A 25,240-nucleotide genomic window follows, 5' to 3' on the forward strand; every position below is an offset into this window, starting at 1 on the left:
AAACCTTGCCCCTCAGCCTAACCCTAACCTTCCCCCGCAGCCTAACACTAACCTCCCCACGCAGCTGAACACTAACCTCCCCCCACAGCCTAATCCTAACCTCCCACAGGCTAACACTATCCTCCCTCAACTACCTAACTAACCTCCCTCAACAGGCTAACACTATCCTCCCTCCACAGCATAACCCTAACCTCCCTCAACAGGCTAACGATATCCTCCCTCCACAGCCTAACCATAACCTCCCCCCACAGGCTAACACTAAACCCCCCCCCCACCCTGCAGCTTAACCCTAACCTCCCTCCAAAGCCTTACCCTAACCTCCCTCCACAGTCTAACCATTGCCTCCTCCCACAGGCTAACACTAACTCCCCCTTCCCCCCCACAGTTTAACCCTAACCTCCCTCCACAGCATAACCCTAACCTCTCTCCACAGCCTAACCCTAACCTCCCTCCACAGCCTAACACTAACCTCCCCCCACAGATTAACATTCACCTTCCCCTGCAGCCTCATCCTACCCCCCCCCCCCCCGCAGCTAATCACTAACCTTTCCCCGCAGCCTCATCCTAACCTCCCCCACAGCCTAATCCTAACCTCCCGCCACAGCCTAACACTAACCTCCCCATGCAGCCTAACCCTAACCTCCCTCTTCAGCCTAACCCTAACCTATAGCAATAGATAAACACTAACCTTTCCCCGCAGCCTCATCCTAACCTCCCCCACAGCCTAATCCTAACCTCCCGCCACAGCCTAACACTAATCTCCCCCTGCAGCCTAATCCTAACCTCCCTCTGCAGCCTAACCCTAACCTATAGGAATAGATAAACACTAACCTTTCCCCGCAGCCTCATCCTAACCTCCCCCACAGCCTAATCCTAACCTCCCGCCACAGCCTAACACTAATCTCCCCCTGCAGCCTAATCCTAACCTCCCTCTGCAGCCTAACCCTAACCTATAGGAATAGATAAACACTAACCTTTCCCCGCAGCCTCATCCTAACCTCCCCCACAGCCTAATCCTAACCTCCCGCCACAGCCTAACACTAATCTCCCCCTGCAGCCTAACCCTAACCTCCCTCTGCAGCCTAACCCTAACCTATAGCAATAGATAAACACTAACCTTTCCCCGCAGCCTAACCCTAACCCCCACCATCCCCCATGGCCTATCCCTAATGTTGAAATCATAACTGTTACATTGTGCTGTCGACATTATGAACGTTAACATTATTATTGTCAAACTTTTGACTACATCCCAGCAAAGATGTTGTAGTATTATAAGAATTCTAATTGCCAAATGTTCTTTAAAAATAATTAGAAACTTCCACGTTGATCTATAAACAAATATATTTCTGGGAATATGGATGACAGTATTAATAAATATTGAGAATCCACCGCCTTTAAATTTCTATAATGCACCACATTACAATATGTTCAAATTGGACCCTATGTTATTGTAATGCTTTATTAAATGGTTCTTTGTTTCTGGTCTTTGCTATCTAAGGGAACTACAGTATTATAGCAAAAAATGAGGCTTGCCCCATAAGCTATCATCTCTATCCCTGCGTATTGCAGCTATAAAAAAATATTTTCAGTATGTTTTAACAAAAAGCTCTTGCCGGGACAGTGGCTGTGATAATAGCCTGTCCAGGCAGGAAGTCTGCAGTAAAGTGATAATAACGGCAATCATAGTTACCATATGAAGAAAACTACATTGCTAGTGTACGCTGACCATTGTGGCTTGCGGTAGTTGTATATCTCATACTTGACGACTTTATATTTCTCCTCTCTGAGAGAAGCAAGGAGAGGAGATGCAGCTGATCACTAAGGGGGCGGAGCTACGCTCTTCACCTCGTTAGGCCCTGTCCCAGTTGTGGGTTCATGGGGAAAGGGGTGTGGCTGAAGATCCACAATCTATCATTTTAGCCCTGCCTCCGTCTTACAGACCCTAAGGAGGAAGTATAACCTCCCAATTCTGCCCACCTCTCCACTTCATTGTGCAGAGCACTGCGTCACTATGGGGCTGTACACACCCACCATTCTTGTGTTAATCTTTGCAGTACTTTGTCCAACTCTCTATTACCAGCACTTTTTCTTATAGGTCACTTTAAGGCAAAATGCAAATAAGCTGTTGGTGAAGTTTGTCTTCTGGGCATATGTCATTCGTGTCTGATCTCATGTTTAACTAGATACCGTTACTCTACACTGCAGTTTAAGTATGCCACATTTATGACAATAAATCATTTCAGGAACATAAATGGGGATCAATATGAATTTTGAAATTCAATATATTGTGAATGTTGTATAAAAAAACTTTAATGCTTTTAACTTGATGTTAGTTATCCACTAGGCTATAATCATGTTTGCCGACTTTATGGCTGCTCCCTGTGGGAGGGAGCAGCCAGGTCACACAACAGGGGTGTGTGGTTCAGAAATAGGTGGGTGGTCTAGGGGGCGGGGAGACACAATTGCATCATCGTGGACACGCTGTCCACTTAACAATGCCCACAATACCGTCTCTGTAAAGTGGGGGGCGGAGCTACAATGTTGCAATTCAGCACGAATCGCATAATCACCCTGCCCACTTTTCCTTTGTGAGCAGTGGAAAGTAGAGGGTTCGGGGCATGAGTGAGGGGTACGGACAGGGGTGAGCAGGATGCTGGAGGCTTGCCCACTTTTCCGGGTGGCCGGGAGTGCCACACGATTTTCGAGAACCTCCTGGCAATTCTGGTGGTGTAGGCAAGCATGGAAATAGGCTGGGCTGCTGTCACTATAACAGGGAATCTATAGTGTATGCAGAGGTCCCCCGTCACACATCCTGTTCAGAACTGGGATTTATTCATTAGCTGTAAAAAAATTCAGGCCCCCTACCCTAGAAAAGACAGGCCTGTGGTAAAAGTACATGAATTGTACATGGAATGTACTGTTATTAAAGTAATAATTATTTTGAACCTTCCCAAATGATGAGTCTTACTGAACTTACTCTGCAGATGTGATTGGTTTTATAAGCACCCAGCTGAAGACTGATACTCAAAAAATGGAAGCATTTATTAAATTGTGGTAGAAAACTGCATACAGTTCTAAACAGTTTCATAATGGTTATTTCTGAATAAATTAAGTCATAACAGCTGCTTTTGTGTGGGAGACTGTGAGATAAAAACGAGGGTGAAAAAAATCATAATACTTTCCACCGCAAACAGGTCAGATCACAGCATATTTGCATCTGTATTGCAGTAGTATTTCTGTACCGGGTCTCCCTGTAACTGTTCTGCTTACCACGGATCGACAGAATGGTGGTGTTGGACACATTAGTCACAAACCATGAATCCAGAAAATTGTGTATAGGAATTGTGTCTGGGCACACTGCTGTTTTTCTGGAATAAGCTTTGGACGCTGGGTCTGATCGTGGAGCTGTTGACATTTTAATTTTGGCCCAGAACAGGTTCAGAAATGCTGTTCCTCCTAATTATGTAATAATTACTGATGAAAACTAGCACTGAATAGGACCAATTGTGTGGCACAAATAATAAAAAATGCATCTTATTAAATCTATAATATTGAGAAGCACATGAGAGATTTCATGTTATATAAATGAAGTAAGTTATATTGAAGTGAGGTGGTTAGGTTTAGCATTGTTGTAGAATATTACTGTAAACGTTTGTGTATGCAGATCTATCGGTACTTATAACTGACCCTCATTATTTGTTTTACGTCAGTCTCCAGCAGTTTGCAATAGAAATATTTATGTGTGTTGGCAAATATACTAAATGCATACTCTCAAGTACTGCAGAATGAAATCTCGATGACTCTAGAAGAGTGACAGATAGGTTAAACTGTAGGTTTAAACGGGTTGGGTATGCGTGACCAGACGCCAGGATCCCAGCATTGAGGTGGCTGGCAGGGGGAGGGGGGGCAAGCGCTATAAGCCTTTTGAGGGCTCGCTGCGCTCGCCATGCAGGTTCTATTCCCACTCTATGGATGTCGTGGACACCCACAAGTGAGAATAGTCCCTGTTGGTCGGCATGCTGACCACGGTATTGTGAGAGGGCGGGATCCAGGAGTCGGTATTTTGACCGGCGGTCTCATAACTGTATCCCGGTTTAAACAAAGGGTATACGAACCATCCTGTAAACGTTTAATTACCGGTTGATCTCTTGTAATCAATCATACAATCAGTCATCATCATCAATGTTTATTTTGTAGGAAACTACATAAACCATAGTGCTACACAGTTATCATACAGGTGTTACATAACAGGAAGCACTACACTTTGGGGATTTTTTTGTCCTCTTTTATTTTCAAAACGTCCCTCTCTCTGTAGTGAAAACAAGTGCGGTGTTTCTGACAATGACCTTACAGAAGTTTACCTATAAGGTCAGGGAAGTGTGGATGACTCTGAGATCACAAAGCAGGTCAGCCAGTAGGGTCAGTGCAAGATGGCTGCATACAGTACTTCCCAATGTTCATGGAACAGCAGTGGCTGCTCCAGAGGTGGGCTTCAGCATAGTCCAAAAATCAAATAGGGAAGCCAACACCAGCTGCCATTCCACACGCTGCCAGCTATGGCCAGCTGGGACTCACTGGCAGTTAGTATGGCTTCGCTCTTTGAATTTCAGACTGCGCTGCAGCCCCACATCTGGAGCCCTCACTGGCTCCCAGTCCCTCTGTCCAGTGAATATGGGGTCTATGTACTAAGCCTTGTAGAGAGATTAAGGGGTGTATTCAATTGTAGTCGGAAACTGCTGTCTTGTCGGAAAGATGGTAGTTTCGACTTTTTTAGGTCGGAAACTGTTCCGACTTATTAAAATTCCCCTGCTTTTTTTCCGATAAGTCGGCAATTCCCACTTGTCGGAAAACACGTGGATTGGCGGATTAGCCACGGATCCACGTGTTTTGCGACCAAATCGACAGGTTTTAGCCCCGTTTCCGACAATGTCAATCCGAGTTTAAAAAAGTTCATGAAATACTGAGATGTCGGATCCTTTCCTAAGTGGATGTTTATCTCTCTTCAATGCTTAGTACATAGACCCCCATATTTGGAGCAGATACTGTAAACCATCTTTCAAACAATCACTGTACATGTTTTTTGAACATGACAAACTAGACCTTGTTAATAATGTTAATTATTCATGTACCCTATTCTAGGTGGTACCATTGTCATATGCCTAGATCGTCAGGTTGGTCAGGGAAGTGAAATGGGAGAACTTTAATTTATAAAACATTTTTAACATTGCTCCATTCATCTTGAAAGTGTCTTATTATGTTAATTTTTGTTTTCCAGTAAATTACAGGTAGTTTTGGAGTGATGCAGCCAGTGGCACAGTGTATGTGCTTTACTGAGTTACTCTCTGATTGGGAGGGATGCAGATTTTTTTGTTCTCAGATACAGTAAATTTAGATTTAGTTTTCTTTACCTTTTGTCCTGCATTTCTATCACGGATCTGCCCCCAAAACAACCCTCAATAGCCAATTAAACAGTGGTTTCAATATGTTTTATGTTCTTGAAAAACAAAAGTACGGATGCCAGCTACTTGGAAGCAGCAGTATAGTAATACAGCAAGAGGCGTCTCATGTAAGTAGACATCTCCTGCTTGCATTAGTGATCCGTACTGTGGACCTAATTCAGTAAGGATTGCAATTTCTGCTAATCAGCAGAATTTGCAATCCTTTGGATCTCATGCTGGGGGCTGCCCATCGCTGGGCAAGGGTGCCCAGCATGCTGACCGGCGCCTCCCCTGTTCAACAGGCAGAAATTGCGAACACATCGCAATTTCTACTTGTTAGCAGATACTGAAGAAGCCTCCTGCCGGTGCAGGAGGCCTGCTGCAATGTTCTCGTTTGCGGCGGCACGTCACGCAGCCCCCCGTGGTCATGCCCCCGACATGCCCCCATTTGGCCGCCTCCAACCCCCATTTGCGCCGCCCTGTGAACGCCTTTGCCTGATTGACAGGCAGAGGTGATCGCATATTCTGCGCTCCTCCCTCCCCCACAGAAAGTGCGGGCACATGCACAGGACGGGGGCTGCGCATGCGCCCGTGGGGCTATTGTAATAATCCCGGTTGGATCGCGGTTTGCGATCCAACCTGAATTAGCCCCTGTATCCGAGGACACAGCATCTGATAACTTGGTACACCCTCAGCAGGCTACAAACAGTTCAGGAAATCTCCATCTTCCTGGCCTCAGCATTCTCCCAAACTGGTGGTAACGTGCCTCTTTTTCGGGAAAGAGCTGCCATCATTGCCCCCTCCCTGCCCCCAAGTAGCTGCAGACTGTTAATCTACTGACGTCGTCAGCAGTTGTGCGTCCGACGCAGGATACCTACTGCACATGCGCACTACAGGTCCTGTGCATGCGCAAAGTAGGGAACACCTGTACTTTGCACTATGGGCCTAATTTAGATGTGGTTGTTCTTGAGTGTTGCTATATTTTGCCGTTCACAATTTGCGACTATATGCTAATATAGGCAGAAGCTAACCTGAGTATAAGGACTTACAATGGCTGTCTCTTTTCCGTCCAACGACGTACAACTGCTGAAACATCGGTACCATGTTCGTATATTGGGTCATCCCGCAGATTGTGACAGGACTAGTTGCTCTCCTGAGACACTCTTCAGTAGCAAGTAAGACACAACTGATAATTTATGCACTGCTAGAAAAGGCCGTCTGAATGTCCATGACACGCCTGCATTTACATGACCACTCGTCGTTACCACCCCTAAACGCTGACTTCCTGTCACTCACTTTGTGGCTAATCTCTTGCAACCACCATGACAATTCAATAGCTGCGTGTGCACACTGCGGCTTAGACGCATGCACAATATGAAAACATTGACCAATTTGTATACAATAGTCACTTTGTGACCATATCTTAATTAGGCTCTATGTGCCTTCAGTTCTGATAGGATCAGAATTTGTCCCACTGTTCTTAGTTTGCAAAAAAAAAGAACAAGTAACTGTGCACCTTGGCAAAACCATGTGGCACTGCAGAAGAGGCAGATTTACAATGTGCAGAGAGATTTAGATATGAGAGGTGTGTGTTCAATCTAAATTGCAGTGTAATAATAAAGCTGACCAACAATGGCAGGCTACATGCAAAAAGCAGCCAGTATTTACCCTGCATGCAATAATAAAAAAAAAAAGGGCTGGGCTGGAACAGGGTTCTATGCTGCCCTGTGCCAGCCCCGCCCTTTAAACCTGTGATCTCATAACATAACGCCTTGGGGTCGGGGCCGTCGTCTCTAGGGAAGTACATCACTTCCCAGCACACTCCAAATTCTCTCGCTCTTAGTTTTTTCTGTTGGTTTTGCTAATTTTTTTTACCTCTTTTCAGTATTACAGCACGTTATTATTATTGGCTTCTGGTTCTGCTGAGCACTTGGTATATCCTCTTTGCCTTGCCTGTTGGCAAACGCTATGGTTTGCTATGCCCAGAGCCAGCCCTGTACATAAGCAACTTACTAATTATTAGCAATTTTACCACACCTCCCCATATTGTTGAACTCGGAATTGATTCACAGGATATAACTTTGCCATAGTGGGCACCTGCCTCTTGCGCATGTGGCACATATAACACTGGACTATATATATATAATTATTTGATCTTTTCTAGCTGGAAATGAATCCTTTTTTTATAGTAAAGTATTACTTATCTCACACTTTCTTCTAGAAAAGCAGTATCCCAATTATCAGATTATTCATGACGCTGATATTTATAGTGTACTGTACGTGACTGTATATAAACTCCCAGGCATTTGTGGAGGAAAAATATTTAATGCTGATAAAGCTTTCTGTAAAAGTCTAGACTAACAAGCAATACAATTAATAAATATGGCCCTGCAGTAGCATGCCAGTTTTATAGCACACGTGCATGGCGTAATGCCAGGTTTTAATTCTTTATCAAGCTGTGCTGCAAAGTAGCTTCCTGATTTAAAGTGAATATTACTCATGGATTAATGTGGTATACTATATTTTTTGTCTTTTTTTCTAGACATCTTATGAGACATAAATGATTCAAGGAGAGCATTCTGTATTTTACTAAATAACTATTCTCATGCTCTGATTTATGCATGTAGCAAATCTATCATTTATTCAGTAAGGAAGATGGTGGTAATATTTTGTATTATAATCAGGACTGTATCACATGGTCCTTGCAACCCCTGGAGATTACCTAGTAATATTAGTAAATGAGCCTAGAACAGTACAGGATCTACAGGATCTCCAGTCATGGGGGTACATTTACTAACATTCGTAATTTCCGAAAATAGGTCAAAGTTCAATCACGAATGACATCGACAGTGTAAAACTGCAACTTTTTGAATTTATTACGATGGATTTACTAAGCTGTCGTATTCGTGTTTTTCTTTTCTTCCGATGTCGATGTCATTCGTTTTTTTTTACCTAATTTTACGGCAGTGATTAGCAAAACACTGCCGTTTTTTTTTACAATCAATCTCGGCCGGATCTGTGTGATCCGTGCTGGGGTTCTTTTATTTTTTTATTTTTAATTAAACAATGTAAAATCCCCCAAAAAAATGCGTGGGGTCCCCCCTCCTAAGCATAACCAGCCTCGGGCTCTTTGAGCCGATCCTGGTTGCAGAAATATGGGAAAAAAAATGACAGGGGTTCCCCCATATTTAAGCAACCAGCATCGGGCTCTGCGCCTGGTCCTGGTCCCAAAAATACGGGGGACAAAAAGAGTAGGGGTCCCCCGTATTTTTAAAACCAGCACCGGGCTCCACTAGCTGGACAGATAATGCCACAGCCGGGGGTCACTTTTATATAGTGCCCTGCGGCCGTGGCATCAAAAATCCAACTAGTCACCCCTGGCCGGGGTACCCTGGGGGAGTGGAAACCCCTTCAATCAAGGGGTCCCCCCCCCCCAGCCACCCAAGGGCCAGGGGTGAAGCCCGAGGCTGTCCCCCCCCATCCAATGGGCTGCGGATGGGAGGGCTGATAGCCTTTGTTGTAAAATAAAAGATATTGTTTTTAGTAGCAGTACTACAAGTCCCAGCAAGCCTCCCCCGCATGCTGGTACTTGGAGAACCACAAGTACCAGCATGCGGCGGAAAAACGGGCCCGCTGGTACCTGTAGTACTACCACTAAAAAAATACCCAAAAAAACACAAGACACACACACCGTGAAAGTATAATTTTATTACATACATACACACATACATACATACTTACCTTATGTTCCCACGCAGGTCGGTCCTCTTCTCCAGTAGAATCCAAGGGGTACCTGTTGAAGAAATTCTACTCACCAGATCCAGTGGTCCAGGCTCCTCGGCAAATCCAGGGATAATCCACGTACTTGAATAAAACAAAAAAACGGTTGCCCGACCACGAACTGAAAGGTGACCCATGTTTGCACATGGGTCACCTTTCCACGAATGCCAGAAACCCACTTTGCCTTCTGGCTAAGTGGGTTTCTTCAGCCAATCAGGGAGTGCCACGTTGTAGCACTCTCCTGATCAGCTGTGTGGTCCTGTCCTCACTGACAGGCAGCACGCGGCAGTGTTACAATGTAGCGCCTATGCGCTACATTGTAACCAATGCTGGGAACTTTCTGCTCAGCGGTGACGTCACTTTAGGTCAACCGCAGGGCACAAAGTTCCCATCATTGGTTACAATGTAGCGCATAGGCGCTACATTGTAACACTGCCGTGTGCCGCCTGTCAGTGAGGACAGGAGCACACAGCTGATCAGGAGAGTGCTACAACGTGGCACTCCCTGATTGGCTGAAGAAACCCACTTAGCCAGAAGGCAAAGTGGGTTTCTGGCATTCGTGGAAAGGTGACCCATGTGCAAACATGGGTCACCTTTCAGTTCGTGGTCGGGCAACCGTTTTTTTGTTTTATTCAAGTACGTGGATTATCCCTGGATTTGCCGAGGAGCCTGGACCACTGGATCTGGTGAGTAGAATTTCTTCAACAGGTACCCCTTGGATTCTACTGGAGAAGAGGACCGACCTGCGTGGGAACATAAGGTAAGTATGTATGTATGTGTGTATGTATGTAATAAAATTATACTTTCACGGTGTGTGTGTCTTGTGTTTTTTTGGGTATTTTTTTAGTGGTAGTACTACAGGTACCAGCGGGCCCGTTTTTCCGCCGCATGCTGGTACTTGTGGTTCTCCAAGTACCAGCATGCGGGGGAGGCTTGCTGGGACTTGTAGTACTGCTACTAAAAACAATATCTTTTATTTTACAACAAAGGCTATCAGCCCTCCCATCCGCAGCCCATTGGATGGGGGGGGGGACAGCCTCGGGCTTCACCCCTGGCCCTTGGGTGGCTGGGGGGGGGGGACCCCTTGATTGAAGGGGTTCCCACTCCCCCAGGGTACCCCGGCCAGGGGTGACTAGTTGGATTTTTGATGCCACGGCCGCAGGGCGCTGTATAAAAGTGACCCCCGGCTGTGGCATTATCTGTCCAGCTAGTGGAGCCCGGTGCTGGTTTTAAAAATACGGGGGACCCCTACTCTTTTTGTCCCCCGTATTTTTGGGACCAGGACCAGGCGCAGAGCCCGATGCTGGTTGCTTAAATATGGGGGAACCCCTGTCATTTTTTTCCCCATATTTCTGCAACCAGGATCGGCTCAAAGAGCCCGAGGCTGGTTATGCTTAGGAGGGGGGACCCCACGCAATTTTTTTTTAAAAAATAAGCACTTTCCCACCCCTTCCCACTGATATACATGCACGGATCTCATGGATCCGTGCATGCCTATCCAATCACGAATAAAAAAAAAAGGTCTGGTTTTTTTTAGCACTTTTTTAAGAGTTGTAATTTTTCACGGCAGTGTTTGTTCTTTTTTGGCTTTGCACTTCTTAGTAAATGACCGAGATTCATACTTAAACAGCCGCGTTTTGACCGATGGTGTATTCATTCGTAATTTTTTACCTGAACTTGCAAAAAATTACGAATGCCCTCATCACTGCCGTGATTAGTGTTTAGTAAATGACCGAGATTAACCGAGATGACACTTTGAAGAAAAAACGGCATCTCGGTCAAAATCGGGAGCTTAGTAAATATACCCCATGGTTCCTTATTTCTGAAAAGGATAGAAAATACCTTGTTTTTACGTAGTTGTTTCACCAGATGATTATAAAATGGTCCGAGTAAAAATGACCAAACCTACATCAAGCCTTAGGGGTTTATTCAATTAGGGTTGAATCCATTCCGACATGCATTTGTCGGAATGGATCCGACAACCCCTATTCAAATCTCATCTCAATTCGACTTTTAAAACGTCGAATTGAGATGAGGGACCCAGAGGAGGAGAGGGGGGGGGGGAAGCTGCGGGGAGACCAGCGGGGACAGCCGCGGGCAGACGGAGGAGATCAGCCATACAGTAGCGCTGCAGGAGGATGTCACACAGCCGCCCGACCTCACGGCAGCGTCCACCTGGCTCCAGCATGCGTGACCTCACTTGCTGGAGCCAGGTGGTTGCTGCCGTGAGCGGCGCGGCTGTGAGACATCCTGCTGCAGCGCTGTGCTGTAGGGCTGATCTCTCCTGTCTGCCCGCGGCTGTCCCCCGTCTCCCTGCGGCTCCCTCCCCCCCCCCCCCCTCCTCCTCTGGGTCCCACATCTCAATCCGACATTTTTTTATTTCGGACTGAGATGGTCGAAAAGGGGGCCAAAATCGACACAAGCACGTGGATCGGCAGCTATTCTGCCGATCCACGTGCTTTTCGACAAGTCGAATTCCTCGACTTGTCGAATATATTGAATAGGTTGGAACCCCTTCCGACCTAAAAAAAAGTAGAAAACTGCCGTCTTTTCGACAGACGGCAGCTTTCGACGTCAATTGAATATACCCCCTAATCTCAGTCCTACTGTTAGGACCTCATCTAAAAATCTAAAAATTCATAAATCTTTTAAAATTGTCCTAATTCTTACAAATATACACATTGGCTCCAGAATGAATCAGGAGGATGCACCTTATTTTTAAAAGATATTACATTTTTCAAATACAAAAAAAATCGTATTATTTATTATTATTTTTGGCCAGTACGGATGGTGTAATGGTTAGCGTTACTGCCTCACAGCACTGAGGTCATGGGTTCGATTTCCACTGTGGCCCTAACTGTGCGGAGTTTGTATATTCTCCCTGTAGTTGCGTGGGTTTCCTCTGGGTACTCCGATTTCCTCCCACAATCCAAAAATATACTGGTAGGTTAATTGGTTCCCAACAAAATTAACCCTAGCGTGAATGCGTGTGCATGTACATGTGATGGGAAATATAGAGTGTGGGACTGATGTGAATGACCAAATATTCTCTGTAAAGCGCTGCGGTATATGTGTGCGCTATATAAATAACTGGTAATAAATAAATTAAATTATTTATTTTTAAGGCACCACACAGTTTGTGTAGCACCATACAATATACAGGTACTATATACAGGTACGGTAACAGTTAATATGGACATATCAATAGTACATTAGATGTAATCTGATATAACTTTGGAACACAAGAAGCAAATGTCCGAGAAACGACAGTATTATTGACATGGATGGGGTGACGTTTAAGATACTTTCTATAAACAGACATGAGATGGTGAAGTATAAGGAGGGGAAGGCGGGCACTCAATAACACTGTGCCCAATGAAGAGTAATTACTCAAAGTCACAGTAATTGAAGGAGGCAAGGAGCACTGGAAGCAAGGATAGTGTAATAGAAGAACAAGATGGTGGAGGGCCCTGCCCATGAGAGCTTACATGCACTAAACTTTATCAGCCCAGGCTGGTGGCACTATAGCATGGGGTACATTTAGTTTGGCGTACCTAAACCAGCCAGCACGGGGTTGCAATCCCTAGGAGAATCGGGTCCACAAAAAGAAAAACCACACAGCTCTGGTGCAGGTTATTAAATATTTCTCTGACGTCCTAGTGGATGCTGGGAACTCCGTAAGGACCATGGGGAATAGACGGGCTCTGCAGGAGACTGGGCACTCTAAAGAAAAGATTAGGTACTATCTGGTGTGCACTGGCTCCTCCCTCTATGCCCCTCCTCCAGACCTCAGTTAGAATCTGTGCCCGGCCAGAGCTGGGTGCTCCTTGTGGGCTCTCCTGAGCTTACTAGTAAAGAAAGTATTTATTAGGTTTTTTATTTTCAGTGAACTTCTGCTGGCAACAGACTCACTGCTACGTGGGACTAAGGGGAGAGAAGCAAACCTACCTGCTTGCAGCTAGCTTGTGCTTCTTAGGCTACTGGACACCAGTAGCTCCAGAGGGTTCGAACACAGGCACCTGTCCTCGATCGTCCGTTCCCGGAGCCGCGCCGCCGTCCCCCTCGCAGAGCCAAAAGAACAGAAGCGTGAAGATGACGAAATCGGCGGCTGAAGACTCCTGTCTTCATTAAGGTAGCGCACAGCACCGCAGCTGTGCGCCATTGCTCCCAGCACACTTACACACTCCGGTCACTGTAGGGTGCAGGGCGCTGGGGGGGGCGCCCTGGGCTGCAATTGAAGTACCTTTTGGCATAAAAATACATATATACAGTCTGGCACTGTATATATGTAAAAACCCCCGCTATTTTTTTACACAGAAAGCGGGACAGAAGCCCGCCACTGAGGGGGCGGGGCCTTCTTCCTCAGCACACCAGCGCCATTTTCTCTTCACAGCTCCGCTGGAAGCAGCTCTCCAGGCTCTCCCCTGCAGGATCCAGGTACAAGACGGGTTAAAAAGAGAGGGGGGGCACATAAATTTAGGCGCAAATAAGACATATAAAGCAGCTATTGGGTAAATCACTTATTATCAGTGAAAATCCCTGTGTTATATAGCGCTGTGTTGTGTGCTGGCATACTCTCTCTCTGTCTCCCCAAAGGACTTTGTGGGGTCCTGCCCTCAGTCTGAGCATTCCCTGTGTGTGTGCGGTGTGTCGGTACGGCTGTGTCGACATGTTTGATGAGGAAGGTTACGTGGAGGCGGAGCAAGGGCAGATAAGTGTGGTGTCGCCCCCGTCGGGGCCGACACCTGATTGGATGGATATGTGGAAGGTCTTAAATGGCAATGTAAACTCCTTACATAAAAGGTTTGATGACGCTGCAGCCTTGGGACAGCCGGGGTCTCAGCCCGCGCCTGCCCAGGCGACTCAGAAACCGTCAGGGGCTCATAAACGCCCTCTATCTGAGATGGTTGACACAGATGTCGACATGGAGTCCGACTCCAGTGTCGACGATGATGAGGCCCATTTACAGTCTAAAATGACCAAGGCCATCCGATACATGATTATTGCAATGAAAGATGTATTACACATTTCTGAGATTAACCCTGTTAATACCAAGAGGGTTTATATGTTTGGGGAGAAAAAGCAGCCAGTGACTTTTCCCCCATCTGATGAATTAAATGAATTGTGTGAAGAAGCGTGGAGTTCCCCTGATAAGAAATTAGTGATTTCTAAGAGGTTACTGATGGCGTACCCTTTCCCGCCAACGGACAGGTTACGTTGGGAAGCATCCCCTAGGGTGGACAAGGCGCTGACACGCTTATCTAAAAAGGTGGCCCTGCCGTCTCAGGATACGGCCGCCCTAAAGGAGCCTGCGGATAGAAAGCAGGAAGCTATCCTAAAGTCAGTGTATACACACTCTGGTACTCTACTGAGACCTGCTATTGCTTCAGCCTGGATGTGTAGTGCTGTAGCAACGTGGACAGATACTCTGTTAGACGACATAGATTCCCTCGACAGAGATACTGTTTTGCTAACCCTGGGCCATATCAAAGACGTCGTCTTATATATGTGGGATGCTCAGAGGGACATTTGCCTGCTGGGCTCTAGAATTAATGCTATGTCCATTTCTGCCAGGAGGGTCTTATGGACTCGGCAATGGACAGGAGATGCTGATTCTAAAAAACACATGGAGGTTTTGCCTTATAAGGGTGAGGAATTGTTTGGGGACGGTCTGTCGGACCTCGTGTCTACAGCGACAGCTGGAAAGTCGATTTTCTTGCCTCAGGTTTCCTCACAGCCTAAGAAAGCACCGTATTATCAAATGCAGTCCTTTCGTTCCCAGAAAGGCAAGAGGGTCAGGGGCGCATCCTTTCTTGCCAGAGGCAGGGGTAGAGGTAAGAAGCTGCACCATGCAGCCAGTTCCCAGGAACAAAAGTCCTCCCCTGCTTCCACTAAGTCCACCGCATGACGTTGGGGCTCCACAGGCGGAGCCAGGTGCGGTGGGGGCGCGTCTCTAAAACTTCAGCAACCAGTGGGTTCGCTCACAGGTGGATCTCTGGGCTATACAAATTGTATCTCAGGGATACAAGCTGGAATTCGAAACGACTCCCCCCCGCCGTTACCTCAAATCAGCCTTGCCAGCTTCCCCCATGGAAAGGGGGGTAGTACTGGCGGCAATTCACAAGCTGTACCTCCAGCAAGTGATTATCAGGGTCCCCCTCCTTCAACAGGGAAGGGGTTACTATTCCACAATGTTTGTGGTACCGAAACCGGACGATTCGGTGAGACCCATTCTGAATTTAAAATCCTTGAACACTTATATAAAGAAATTCAAGTTCAAAATGGAATCGCTCAGAGCGGTTATTGCAAGCCTGGAAGAGGGGGATTTTATGGTGTCGCTGGACATCACAGAGGCTTACTTGCATGTCCCCATTTACCCACCTCACCAGGAGTACCTCAGGTTTGTGGTACAGGACTGTCATTATCAGTTCCAGACGTTGCCGTTTGGCCTGTCCACGGCACCGAGAATATTTACCAAGGTAATGGCCGAAATGATGATACTCCTTCGGTAGAAGGGAGTTATAATTATCCCGTGCTTGGACGATCTCCTCATAAAGGCGAGGTCCAGGGAGCAGTTGTTGATCAGCGTAGCACTCTCTCAGGAAGTGTTGCAACAGCACGGCTGGATTCTGAATGTTCCAAAGTCGCAGCTGATTCCTACGACGCGTCTGCTTTTCCTGGGCATGATTCTGGACACAGAACAGAAGAAGGTGTTTCTCCCGGTGGAGAAGGCCCAGGAATTAGCATCTCTGGTCAGGGACCTCCTGAAACCAAAACAGGTATCGGTGCATCACTGCACGCGAGTCCTGGGAAAGATGGTGGCTTCATGCAAAGCCATTCCCTTCGGCAGGTTCCATGCGAGGATCTTTCAGTGGGATCTGTTGGACAAGTGGTCCGGATCGCATCTTCAGATGCATCGGCTGATCACCCTGTCCCCAAGGGCCAGGGTGTCTCTTCTGTGGTGGCTGCAGAGTGCTCACCTTCTCGAGGGCCGCAGGTTCGGCATACAGGACTGGGTCCTGGTGACCACGGATGCAAGCCTCCGAGGATGGGGGGCAGTCACTCAGGGAAGAAACTTCCAAGGGCTGTGGTCAAGTCTGGAGACCTCTCTACACATAAATATACTGGAACTAAGGGCCATTTAGAACGCCCTGAGTCAAGCAGAGCCCCTGCTTCGAAACCGGCCAGTCCTGATTCAGTCAAACAACATCATGGCGGTCGCCCATGTAAACCGCCAGGGCGGCACAAGAAGCAGGATGGCAATGGCGGAAGCCACAAAGATTCTTCGGTGGGCGGAGAATCACGTGCAAGCACTGTCAGCAGTGTTCATTCCGGGAGTGGACAACTGAGAAGCAGACTTCCTCAGCAGACACGACCTCCACCCGTGAGAGTGGGGACTTCATCAAGAAGTCTTCACACAGATTGCAAAGCGATAGGAACTGCCACAGGTGGACATGATGGCGTCCCGCCTCAACAAAAAGCTAAAAAGATATTGCGCCAGGTCAAGGGACCCTCAGGCGATAGCTGTGGACGCCCTAGTGACACCGTGGGTGTACCAGTCGGTATATGTGTTTCCTCCTCTTCCTCTCATACCCAAGGTACTGAGAATAGTAAGAAAAAGAGGAATAAAAACAATACTCATTGTTCCGGATTGGCCAAGAAGGACTTGGTACCCGGAACTGCAAGAAATGCGCACAGAGGACCCATGGCCTCTGCCTCTCAGACAGGACCTGCTGCAACAAGGGCCCTGTCTGTTCCAAGACTTACCGCGGCTGCGTTTGACGGCATGTCGGTTGAACGCCGGATCCTAGCGGAAAAAGGCATTCCGGATGAAGTTATTCCTACGCTGATAAAGGCTAGGAAAGACGTGACAGCAAAGCATTATCACCGTATATGGCGAAAATATGTGGCTTGGTGTGAGGCCAGGAAGGCCCCTACAGAGGAATTCCAGCTGGGTCGTTTCCTGCACTTCCTACAGTCAGGGGTGACTATGGGCCTAAAATTGGGGTCCATAAAGGTCCAGATTTCGGCCCTATCCATTTTCTTTCAAAAAGAACTGGCTTCACTGCCTGAGGTTCAGACGTTTGTTAAGGGAGTGCTGCATATTCAGCCCCCTTTTGTGCCACCAGTGGCACCCAGGGATCTTAACGTTGTGTTGGATTTCCTGAAATCCCACTGGTTTGAGCCACTTAGGACCGTGGAACTAAAGTATCTTACGTGGAAAGTGGTCATGCTGTTGGCCTTAGCATCGGCTAGGCGTGTGTCGGAATTGGCGGCTTTGTCATGTAAAAGCCCATATCTGATCTTCCATGTGGACAGGGCAGAATTGAGGACTCGTCCTCAATTTCTCCCAAAGGTGGTATCATCGTTTCATTTGAACCAACCTATTGTGGTGCCTGCGGCTACTCAGGACTTGGAGGACTCCAAGTTACTGGACGTAGTCAGGGCTTTGAAAATATATGTTTCCAGAATGGCTGGAGTCAGGAAGACTGACTCGCTGTTTATCCTGCATGCACCCAACAAGCTGGGTGCTCCTGCTTCAAAGCAAACTATTGCGCGCTGGATCTGTAGCACGATTCAGCTAGCTCATTCTGCGGCTGGATTGCCGCATCCAAAATCAGTAAAAGCCCATTCCACAAGGAAGGTGGGCTCTTCTTGGGCGGCTGCCCGAGGGGTCTCGGCTTTACAGCTTTGCCGAGCGGCTACTTGGTCGGGTTCAAACACATTTGCAAAGTTCTACAAGTTTGATACCCTGGCTGAGGAGGACCTTGTGTTTGCTCATTCGGTGCTGCAGAGTCATCCACACTCTCCCGCCCGTTTGGGAGCTTTGGTATAATCCCCATGGTCCTTACGGAGTTCCCAGCATCCACTAGGACGTCAGAGAAAATAAGAATTTACTCACCGGTAATTCTATTTCTCGTAGTCCGTAGTGGATGCTGGGCGCCCGTCCCAAGTGCGGACTTTCTGCAATACGTGTATATAGTTATTGCTTAAATAAGGGTTATTGTTATGAGCCATCCGTTGAGTGAGGCTCAGTTGTTGTTCATACTGTTAACTGGGTAAGGTTATCACAAGTTGTACGGTGTGATTGGTGTGGCTGGTATGAGTCTTACCCTGGATTCAAATTTCCTTTCCTTGTAATGTCAGCTCTTCTGGGCACAGTTTCCCTAACTGAGGTCTGGAGGAGGGGCATAGAGGGAGGAGCCAGTGCACACCAGATAGTACCTAATCTTTTCTTTAGAGTGCCCAGTCTCCTGCGGAGCCCGTCTATTCCCCATGGTCCTTACGGAGTTCCCAGCATCCACTACGGACTACGAGAAATAGAATTACCGGTGAGTAAATTCTTATTTGTTCACTGTTGTTGCACAGGTCCACAATGGCATAGCCAATTTAAATGGCTACCAGACCATGCTGGCACTTGGACTATTACAAGTGCCAACATGCCCTTGCATTCAGGGCCCACTGAAACCTGTAGTGCACATGTGAAAAAAATATTGTGACAAATTCCTTTATTAAATAAACACTGCCCCCACACATGCTCAATTAATACTTTATTAATCACTCCATATGTAGAGGGTAAGGGTCCTTTTCATTCCATGCAGGCATCCCAGGAATTTGATGCAAAAAATTATACTGTACACATGCCGCACACTGCTATCCCTAATAGGCCCCATCACAAATTACATTTCACTTCTGTTGAACACCAAAGGAATGGGTGGAAGAGCTCTGATTGGTTAGAGCATGGGAACATCTGTGCTCTTACCAATCAGAGCAAGGATTCTCTTGAGACTCCAATCTCAAGTGTTTTCTTAACAAATTTACAGCTCACGTGCTAAATACATATTATTACCTAAAGCTTAACTATAACTGTTTTCTTTGGTAGTTAACAGGCAATTTCCCAACAACAAATGTAATAGCAATTTAAATTCAGACCAATTACTCTGCCTAATTGGATGAGTTACAATCCAGGCAAAACATGATAATATTCACCCAGACTGATGGCCCTAACGACCTTTCACTTGCTGAATCTATTGTATGCATGAATTCACTAATGATTCACACTGTGTATTGTCTAATTAAGAGGGAAAAAACCAATGCACCACCATGTAAAGGAAAATTAATCATTACATCACATTTGTGACATGTAGAGGGTGAGGATGGTAATTACTGTATGTGCAGTAAATGGTCATAGCCGTCTGGATATTGAGAGGCACTTTCCTGCTACATTTCTAAATGTTTGTGTTGGAAGTGATCAGCATATTTATATACAATGCATTTAAATGGTAGTTATTTTCTTTTCTTTCTTTCTTTTTTTCATTTTTCTAAATAATATATTCCATGTATTTTTTTTTCTGAATACTATAAAATATATTCTTATACAATACCTTTATATTAAATTTAAAATTAAAATGTATCATGCTACATAAACACTTTAAAGGGGGTATCCAGTTAGTAGCACTCTTTTTTATACCGATAAAAATGGACTGATAGCTAGATTTTTGACCAATGGTCATTATCGGGCTATCCAAAAAATGTCCCATTTTCAGGTAATAACACATGTATCCGGACCGGATAAGTATCCGGACCAATGTTTTATCGTGGAAATACTGGACTGTTATCACGTATTATGCTTTGCAAAATCCCCAATAAGTGCCAGCATCGGGGGTTAATTGCATAGACCCCGGGTAAATCCATTATCCGCGATAAATTACAGCGGATAATTGGATACCCTCCTAAATCCATTACAACTTATTTTTATTATTCTTATTATTGTTATAACTATTATTATTATTATTATTACCACTACTACTATTGTGTTGCATATTTTAAAGTTTACTGCATTCTACCAATGCTTTTATGGATACTAGAGTAGTTACAATCTTACTGTCCCCATGTCACTCAACAGTCAGCATAATCAAATCCTATGTGGGTTTACTTAAACACATTTAACTATAATAGTACTATATAGTATTAAATAAGTCACAATATAAATCTTATTACTTAGTTTAAGAAGGATTTTGTCCTTGTCCCTAATATGATCTAATTAATGATATTTTGCTATTGTCTTTTGTTCTCTGTTTTCTGACATTGACATTCAGAGTTTACTGTAGTTGCTGTAGCAACAGCCCATTTAGGAACTATGGGGCAGATGTATTAACCTGGAGGAGGCATAAGGAAGTGATAAACCAGTGATATGTGCAAGGTGATAAACACACCAGCCAATCAGTTCCAATATGTAAATTAACAGTTAGGATCTGATTGGCTGGTGCCTTTAGCACCTTACACATATCACTGGTTTATCACTTCCTTATGCCTTCTCCAGGTTAATACATCTGCCCCTTTGATCACTATCATTATGGGTTCCACTTAAGAACAATTGATAAGAACTGTTGTACTCACTAAAGGGATAACATCCATTTAGGTCTTGGCAAACAGCGGTAAGCTTTGTTTATGACTTTACCGCTTACACCATCTATAGACGGTTTTAGCGGTACAGTCCCTTTTGCCGGTAACAGCAAAGCCTTTCTGACTTCAGCTAAGTCATCCAGGCATTGCTGAGTCCATGTTGGATTGAAGCATAAAAAACATGCAAAGACGGCTGTCATGCAGGTGCATTGGTCATCAACCTGTCGTCGCCATAAGACTACCACAGGAAACCACAGAGGAGGAAGACAACTACTGGCAGCATTTTCATAAGTATCACAGTGGTACTAAATTAAATATTTTCCAGGAATTAGATTCACTGTTAAATGGAACCCTCTGTCGCTAACTTAAAACGCCATATCTACTTCTGGAGTGTTCATAACAATCTATATGTCAAAATGTTTTGTTGTGTGAAATGGAGTTACAGCTGTTTAGGTACTAACGTGTAATGGTATTGGCAACATAATTTTTCCCTGTACTCATTTCATAAATTAATACCTTAAGACATCTACATTTACAAGGGCATGAGGTATATAAATAGACATAAGGGGGGTATGAGGCATATATATATAGGCATAAGGTGGCTCTGTGGCATATAAATGAGCATCAAAGAGTTCTGGGCTAGCATATAGAGACATCAGGCGGCACCAAAGCAAATAAAGGGGCATAACAGGGCTCTTAATTAGATTTGTTAGATAATAGCCAAAAATCTTACAAATATCTACAAAACTGTAACCCCACTGTGGTTTTAGCCATGCCCCTGTATGCGTATCTGAAAATTAAAGGTTGTTAACCCCAAATGTCATACACCTGTGACTATTTGGTTACTGGCTCATTTTAGATAATGTCCCCATGTAGATATTTATTGAAAATATTTGACTGAATGATTGATTGATTGATTGATTGATTGATTAATATACGTACAGTAATTAAATAATACATTTTTAAGTTATTGTTATTTTTTTTTGTGTGTGAGATCAGCAAAGCCTATGATTACTACGAAGTACTATGATTGTTTTATATTTATTGCATTGTTTTCATTTGAAAATTATTGGAGTAGGTTATATAAATCAATAATTTTGATCTGCATACGTTTGATGTAATGGCTTTGTAATTATTTTTTATGAGCATCATTTTTAGTTTAAACTTGTTTCAAACAGTCTTGTGTTTATTTTAGTTTTGTTTCAATGATCTAAATATTTGTTTTACTATTGTTTTTGCCTTATTTTTAGTTTTTGTTCTTCGGAATTACCAAGTACTTTTTATACCTGTCACAATGATTTATGTTCAAAACAAGCCAAAAAACACACACCTAATTTTTTGCCATGGTTTGCTGCTTTAGACCTGCTATATGTTAGTAGGAAGTTGTGAAAATAAAGGTGTGTAGGATACAAATGAAATTACACATCTGCACATTTTAATACACAAATGCTATTTAATTTCTGAATTTAACACTGAAATAAAATAAACATTGAAATGTATCTGTTGTGTTTGACATTATGTAACTGTTTTGTTCACAGGCTGTTAAGGACGCAGTCTTTGGAATGGTATTACAATAATGTGAAGAGTCGCTTTAAACGTTTTGGCAGTGCCAAAGTGCTGAAGAACTTGTACAGAAAACACAGGCTGGAGAGTGGAGCATGTGCAGAAATCGCAGGTATGGTAGCAGTATTCCTGGTATCTGTAATACACATTGATTTTGATCATCATCGGCTGACTTCCTTCCATTCCATAATCACTCTCTAGCTCTTATTTTCTGACATACCTCCTTACGATTAAGATGTTTACCCTTCTTCTGCCTACAATATATTACTCATACTGACAAGTTCTACAGTACTATGGCATAATGGTTAGCACTACTGCCTTCCAGCAATCATGAGTTGACTTCCTTACAAGGGCCATATCTGTGTAGAGTGGACAAACCAGTTCTCGAGATCTACCAACAGTTAATGTTTTCCAGACCACCTGTGGCATGAATGCACCACATGTGTGAAGATCTCAAGGACCGGTTTGGCCAGCCCTGGTATATATGTATGTTTCTCTAGCATCTATAAGGGATATTGGGGACAGATTAGTACGATGGGGTATAGCCGGATCCAAAGGAGCCAGTGCACTTTCAATTTCTTCAACTGGGTGTGCTAGCTCCTACCCTCTATGCCTCATCCTACAGCTCTGTTTAGAAAAAAATGCCCTCAGGAGAGGATGCACACTCTGCAAGCTCCAGAGTTTTTGTTCAAATTATTTTTAAAAGTCCAGCATACCTGCACCGTGGGAGTTAGGGGGGGACGGTCACTGGCCTCTTGATGGGCAGAGCCGCTTCCCCGCTGCAGGACCACCGTCCTGAGTGACTGTTTGCTCAGTGGGGCATGGCGCCTTGGCTGTCGCAGCCGCAGCATGCCGCACACCCCTAATGCTGCCTGAAGGTGATCATCGGTGGTGAGTACCAACCGGGGGCCCTGTTAGGGTGGTACCCCGGTTTTACTGTGTGGCTGAAAGTGCAAGTGTGGCGTACAGGTCCCTCCTGGGGGGGACCCGCTATAGCCCCTGCGTGAGATTGGCTAAATATAGTAAACCAAGCATTTATGTGAGGTTGTACATATTGGAAGACATGGCCAGTATAAATATACAGAAGTAGCTCCGACGCCATGGTGGGGGGCGGAGCTACAGGAGAGCGGGCTCAGTGGCATGTTGGCGCCTACCGATGCATAGCAGCAGCAGCCTCCACAGCTCCACCAAACAGTCTCTGGATCGCTGGTACCGGGTGAAGAGGGAGAGAGCCGCTATACTAGTGCACAGTAACATCTCTCTGAGGGATTTTATCGTATTACAGTCTCACTGTGTTTACACATAAAAACGCTGACAGCCTCACTGGGGCTGTGCAGCGCCGGGTGTGTTGGGGTCCTCTCTCCTGTGTCTCCTCTCACATGCAATAGGGCAGGCTTGCAATATATCAATATCTGGCTGTGTTGTATGTGTATTATACCTGTTTCTGCAGCGGGGTACACTGGGGTCCACAGGGATTACATCGGGGTGTAGAGTTTGATCTTGATCCGAGGCACCAACAGGCTAAAAGCTTTGACTGTTCCCAGGATGCTTAGCGCCACCTCCTCTATATCCCCGCCTCCAGGCACTGGGGCTCAGTTTGTAAGTTGGTGCATGCAGTGCAGGCAGCTAACAGGAAAGGCTGCGCTGGGCAGCCTTGAAAAGAGCTTTTCAGAAGACAGAAGACTTCAAGGGCCGCAGCATAGGCACTTACAAGTGCTATATGTCATTCTGACATATCATGCTGCGGCTCCCTCACCTGCCCTGCTATATACTCCCGCGCCCTGGTTGCCGGGTACTTAAAGCTGAGGGCTCCGGTTTCCACTGCTGCTCTGCCAGGTACTTTGTCTGCTTATTTTGTACTGTTTTGCCCTATGGTTACGCTTTCATTTTATGTCAGCTAAACAGGGTGATAATTCTATGGCTGATCCTGCAACATGCAGTGCTACTGCCATGGATGTCTACAGTGCTACTGCCATGGATGTCTCTGAGGAGAATATTGCAGCTGTGGGCTCATGCACTGGGGTTTTTATACCCCTCAGTCAGTCTACAGCAACGGGGGTGAATCATGACCCGCCGTGGGCTACATTTTCTAATTTACTGACTACGCTGGTATCTAGACTTGCGCCCCTTTCCTGTGCCATTACAGCCACATATTGTCCCTGCAGTTAATCCGCCATGGGCAGATACTCTGTCCTCTCAGTTACAGCAATTAAATCAGTCTTTGGCTAAGCAAAATCCTAACCCTCGCCCGCCTAAGACCAAGGGATCATCTAAGCGGGCTATTACTTCCTCACAATCCACACGTTTCCAATACTTCATCTGATGAAGATGGCACATATACTGACCCCTCAGACACTGATGCAGATGCTTCTGATGGGGAACCTATGACACTAGTGGATGTTCCTGACCTCTTGGAGGCTATCAGGCTGATTCTTCAAATTGATGATGACGAAGATCCTCCAGCTACCTCTAAGAAACCAGATAAGTTCAAGCGTCAGAAGGTTAATAAATTGATTTTGCCCCACTCTGACCACTTAGTTGACATACGTCAGGAATCCTGGGAGTCTCCAGGAAAGAAATTCTCCCTGTCTAAAAAGATGCTAGCTCGTTATCCCCTTACTGCAGAGGTAAGTAAAAACTGGGAAACACCGCCGCCGGCTGACTCACAAGTCACGCGTCTGGTGGTGTCCTCTGCTCTGCCTGTCACTACCGTCACCTCTCTGCAGGAACTGATGGATAAGCGTGTGGAGGGTTGCTTGAAGTCTATTTACACTCTTGCTGGAGCTGTGCACAGGCCTACTATTGCGGCCTCTTGGGCTGCTAAAGCTATTGAGGCCTGGGTTCAGGAAGTTGAAGCAGAACTACCGTCTAATTTTCCTGATAATGTTAGACAGTATCTTTCATACATTATTACAGCCTCTCATTGGAGGTTATCCCTTTTAAGGGAAACATACTTTTTGGGGAAGACCTCAATAAGATTGTTGTTGACTTAGCATCGGCTAAGTCAGCATGTCTACCTAGTACTACACCTTCGGCCCTGAAGGCTAAGAATA

At 45.4% G+C, this 25,240-nt stretch overlaps 1 protein-coding gene across 2 annotated transcripts in view; it reads left to right on the plus strand.

Annotated features, from left to right (window-relative positions):
* Positions 1-25,240, plus strand: part of MYRIP (myosin VIIA and Rab interacting protein) — an 835,957-nt gene that overhangs the window by 548,846 nt on the left and 261,871 nt on the right. For both annotated transcript variants that reach the window (XM_063922392.1, XM_063922393.1), the window contains exon 4: positions 22,163-22,299. In XM_063922392.1, coding sequence (XP_063778462.1) covers positions 22,163-22,299 — 137 coding nt within the window. The remainder of the gene's footprint in view (positions 1-22,162; positions 22,300-25,240) is intronic.

Source organism: Pseudophryne corroboree, chromosome 5 (genome assembly GCF_028390025.1).
Source record: "Pseudophryne corroboree isolate aPseCor3 chromosome 5, aPseCor3.hap2, whole genome shotgun sequence".
In the NCBI taxonomy this organism is placed as follows: Eukaryota; Metazoa; Chordata; class Amphibia; order Anura; family Myobatrachidae; genus Pseudophryne; species Pseudophryne corroboree.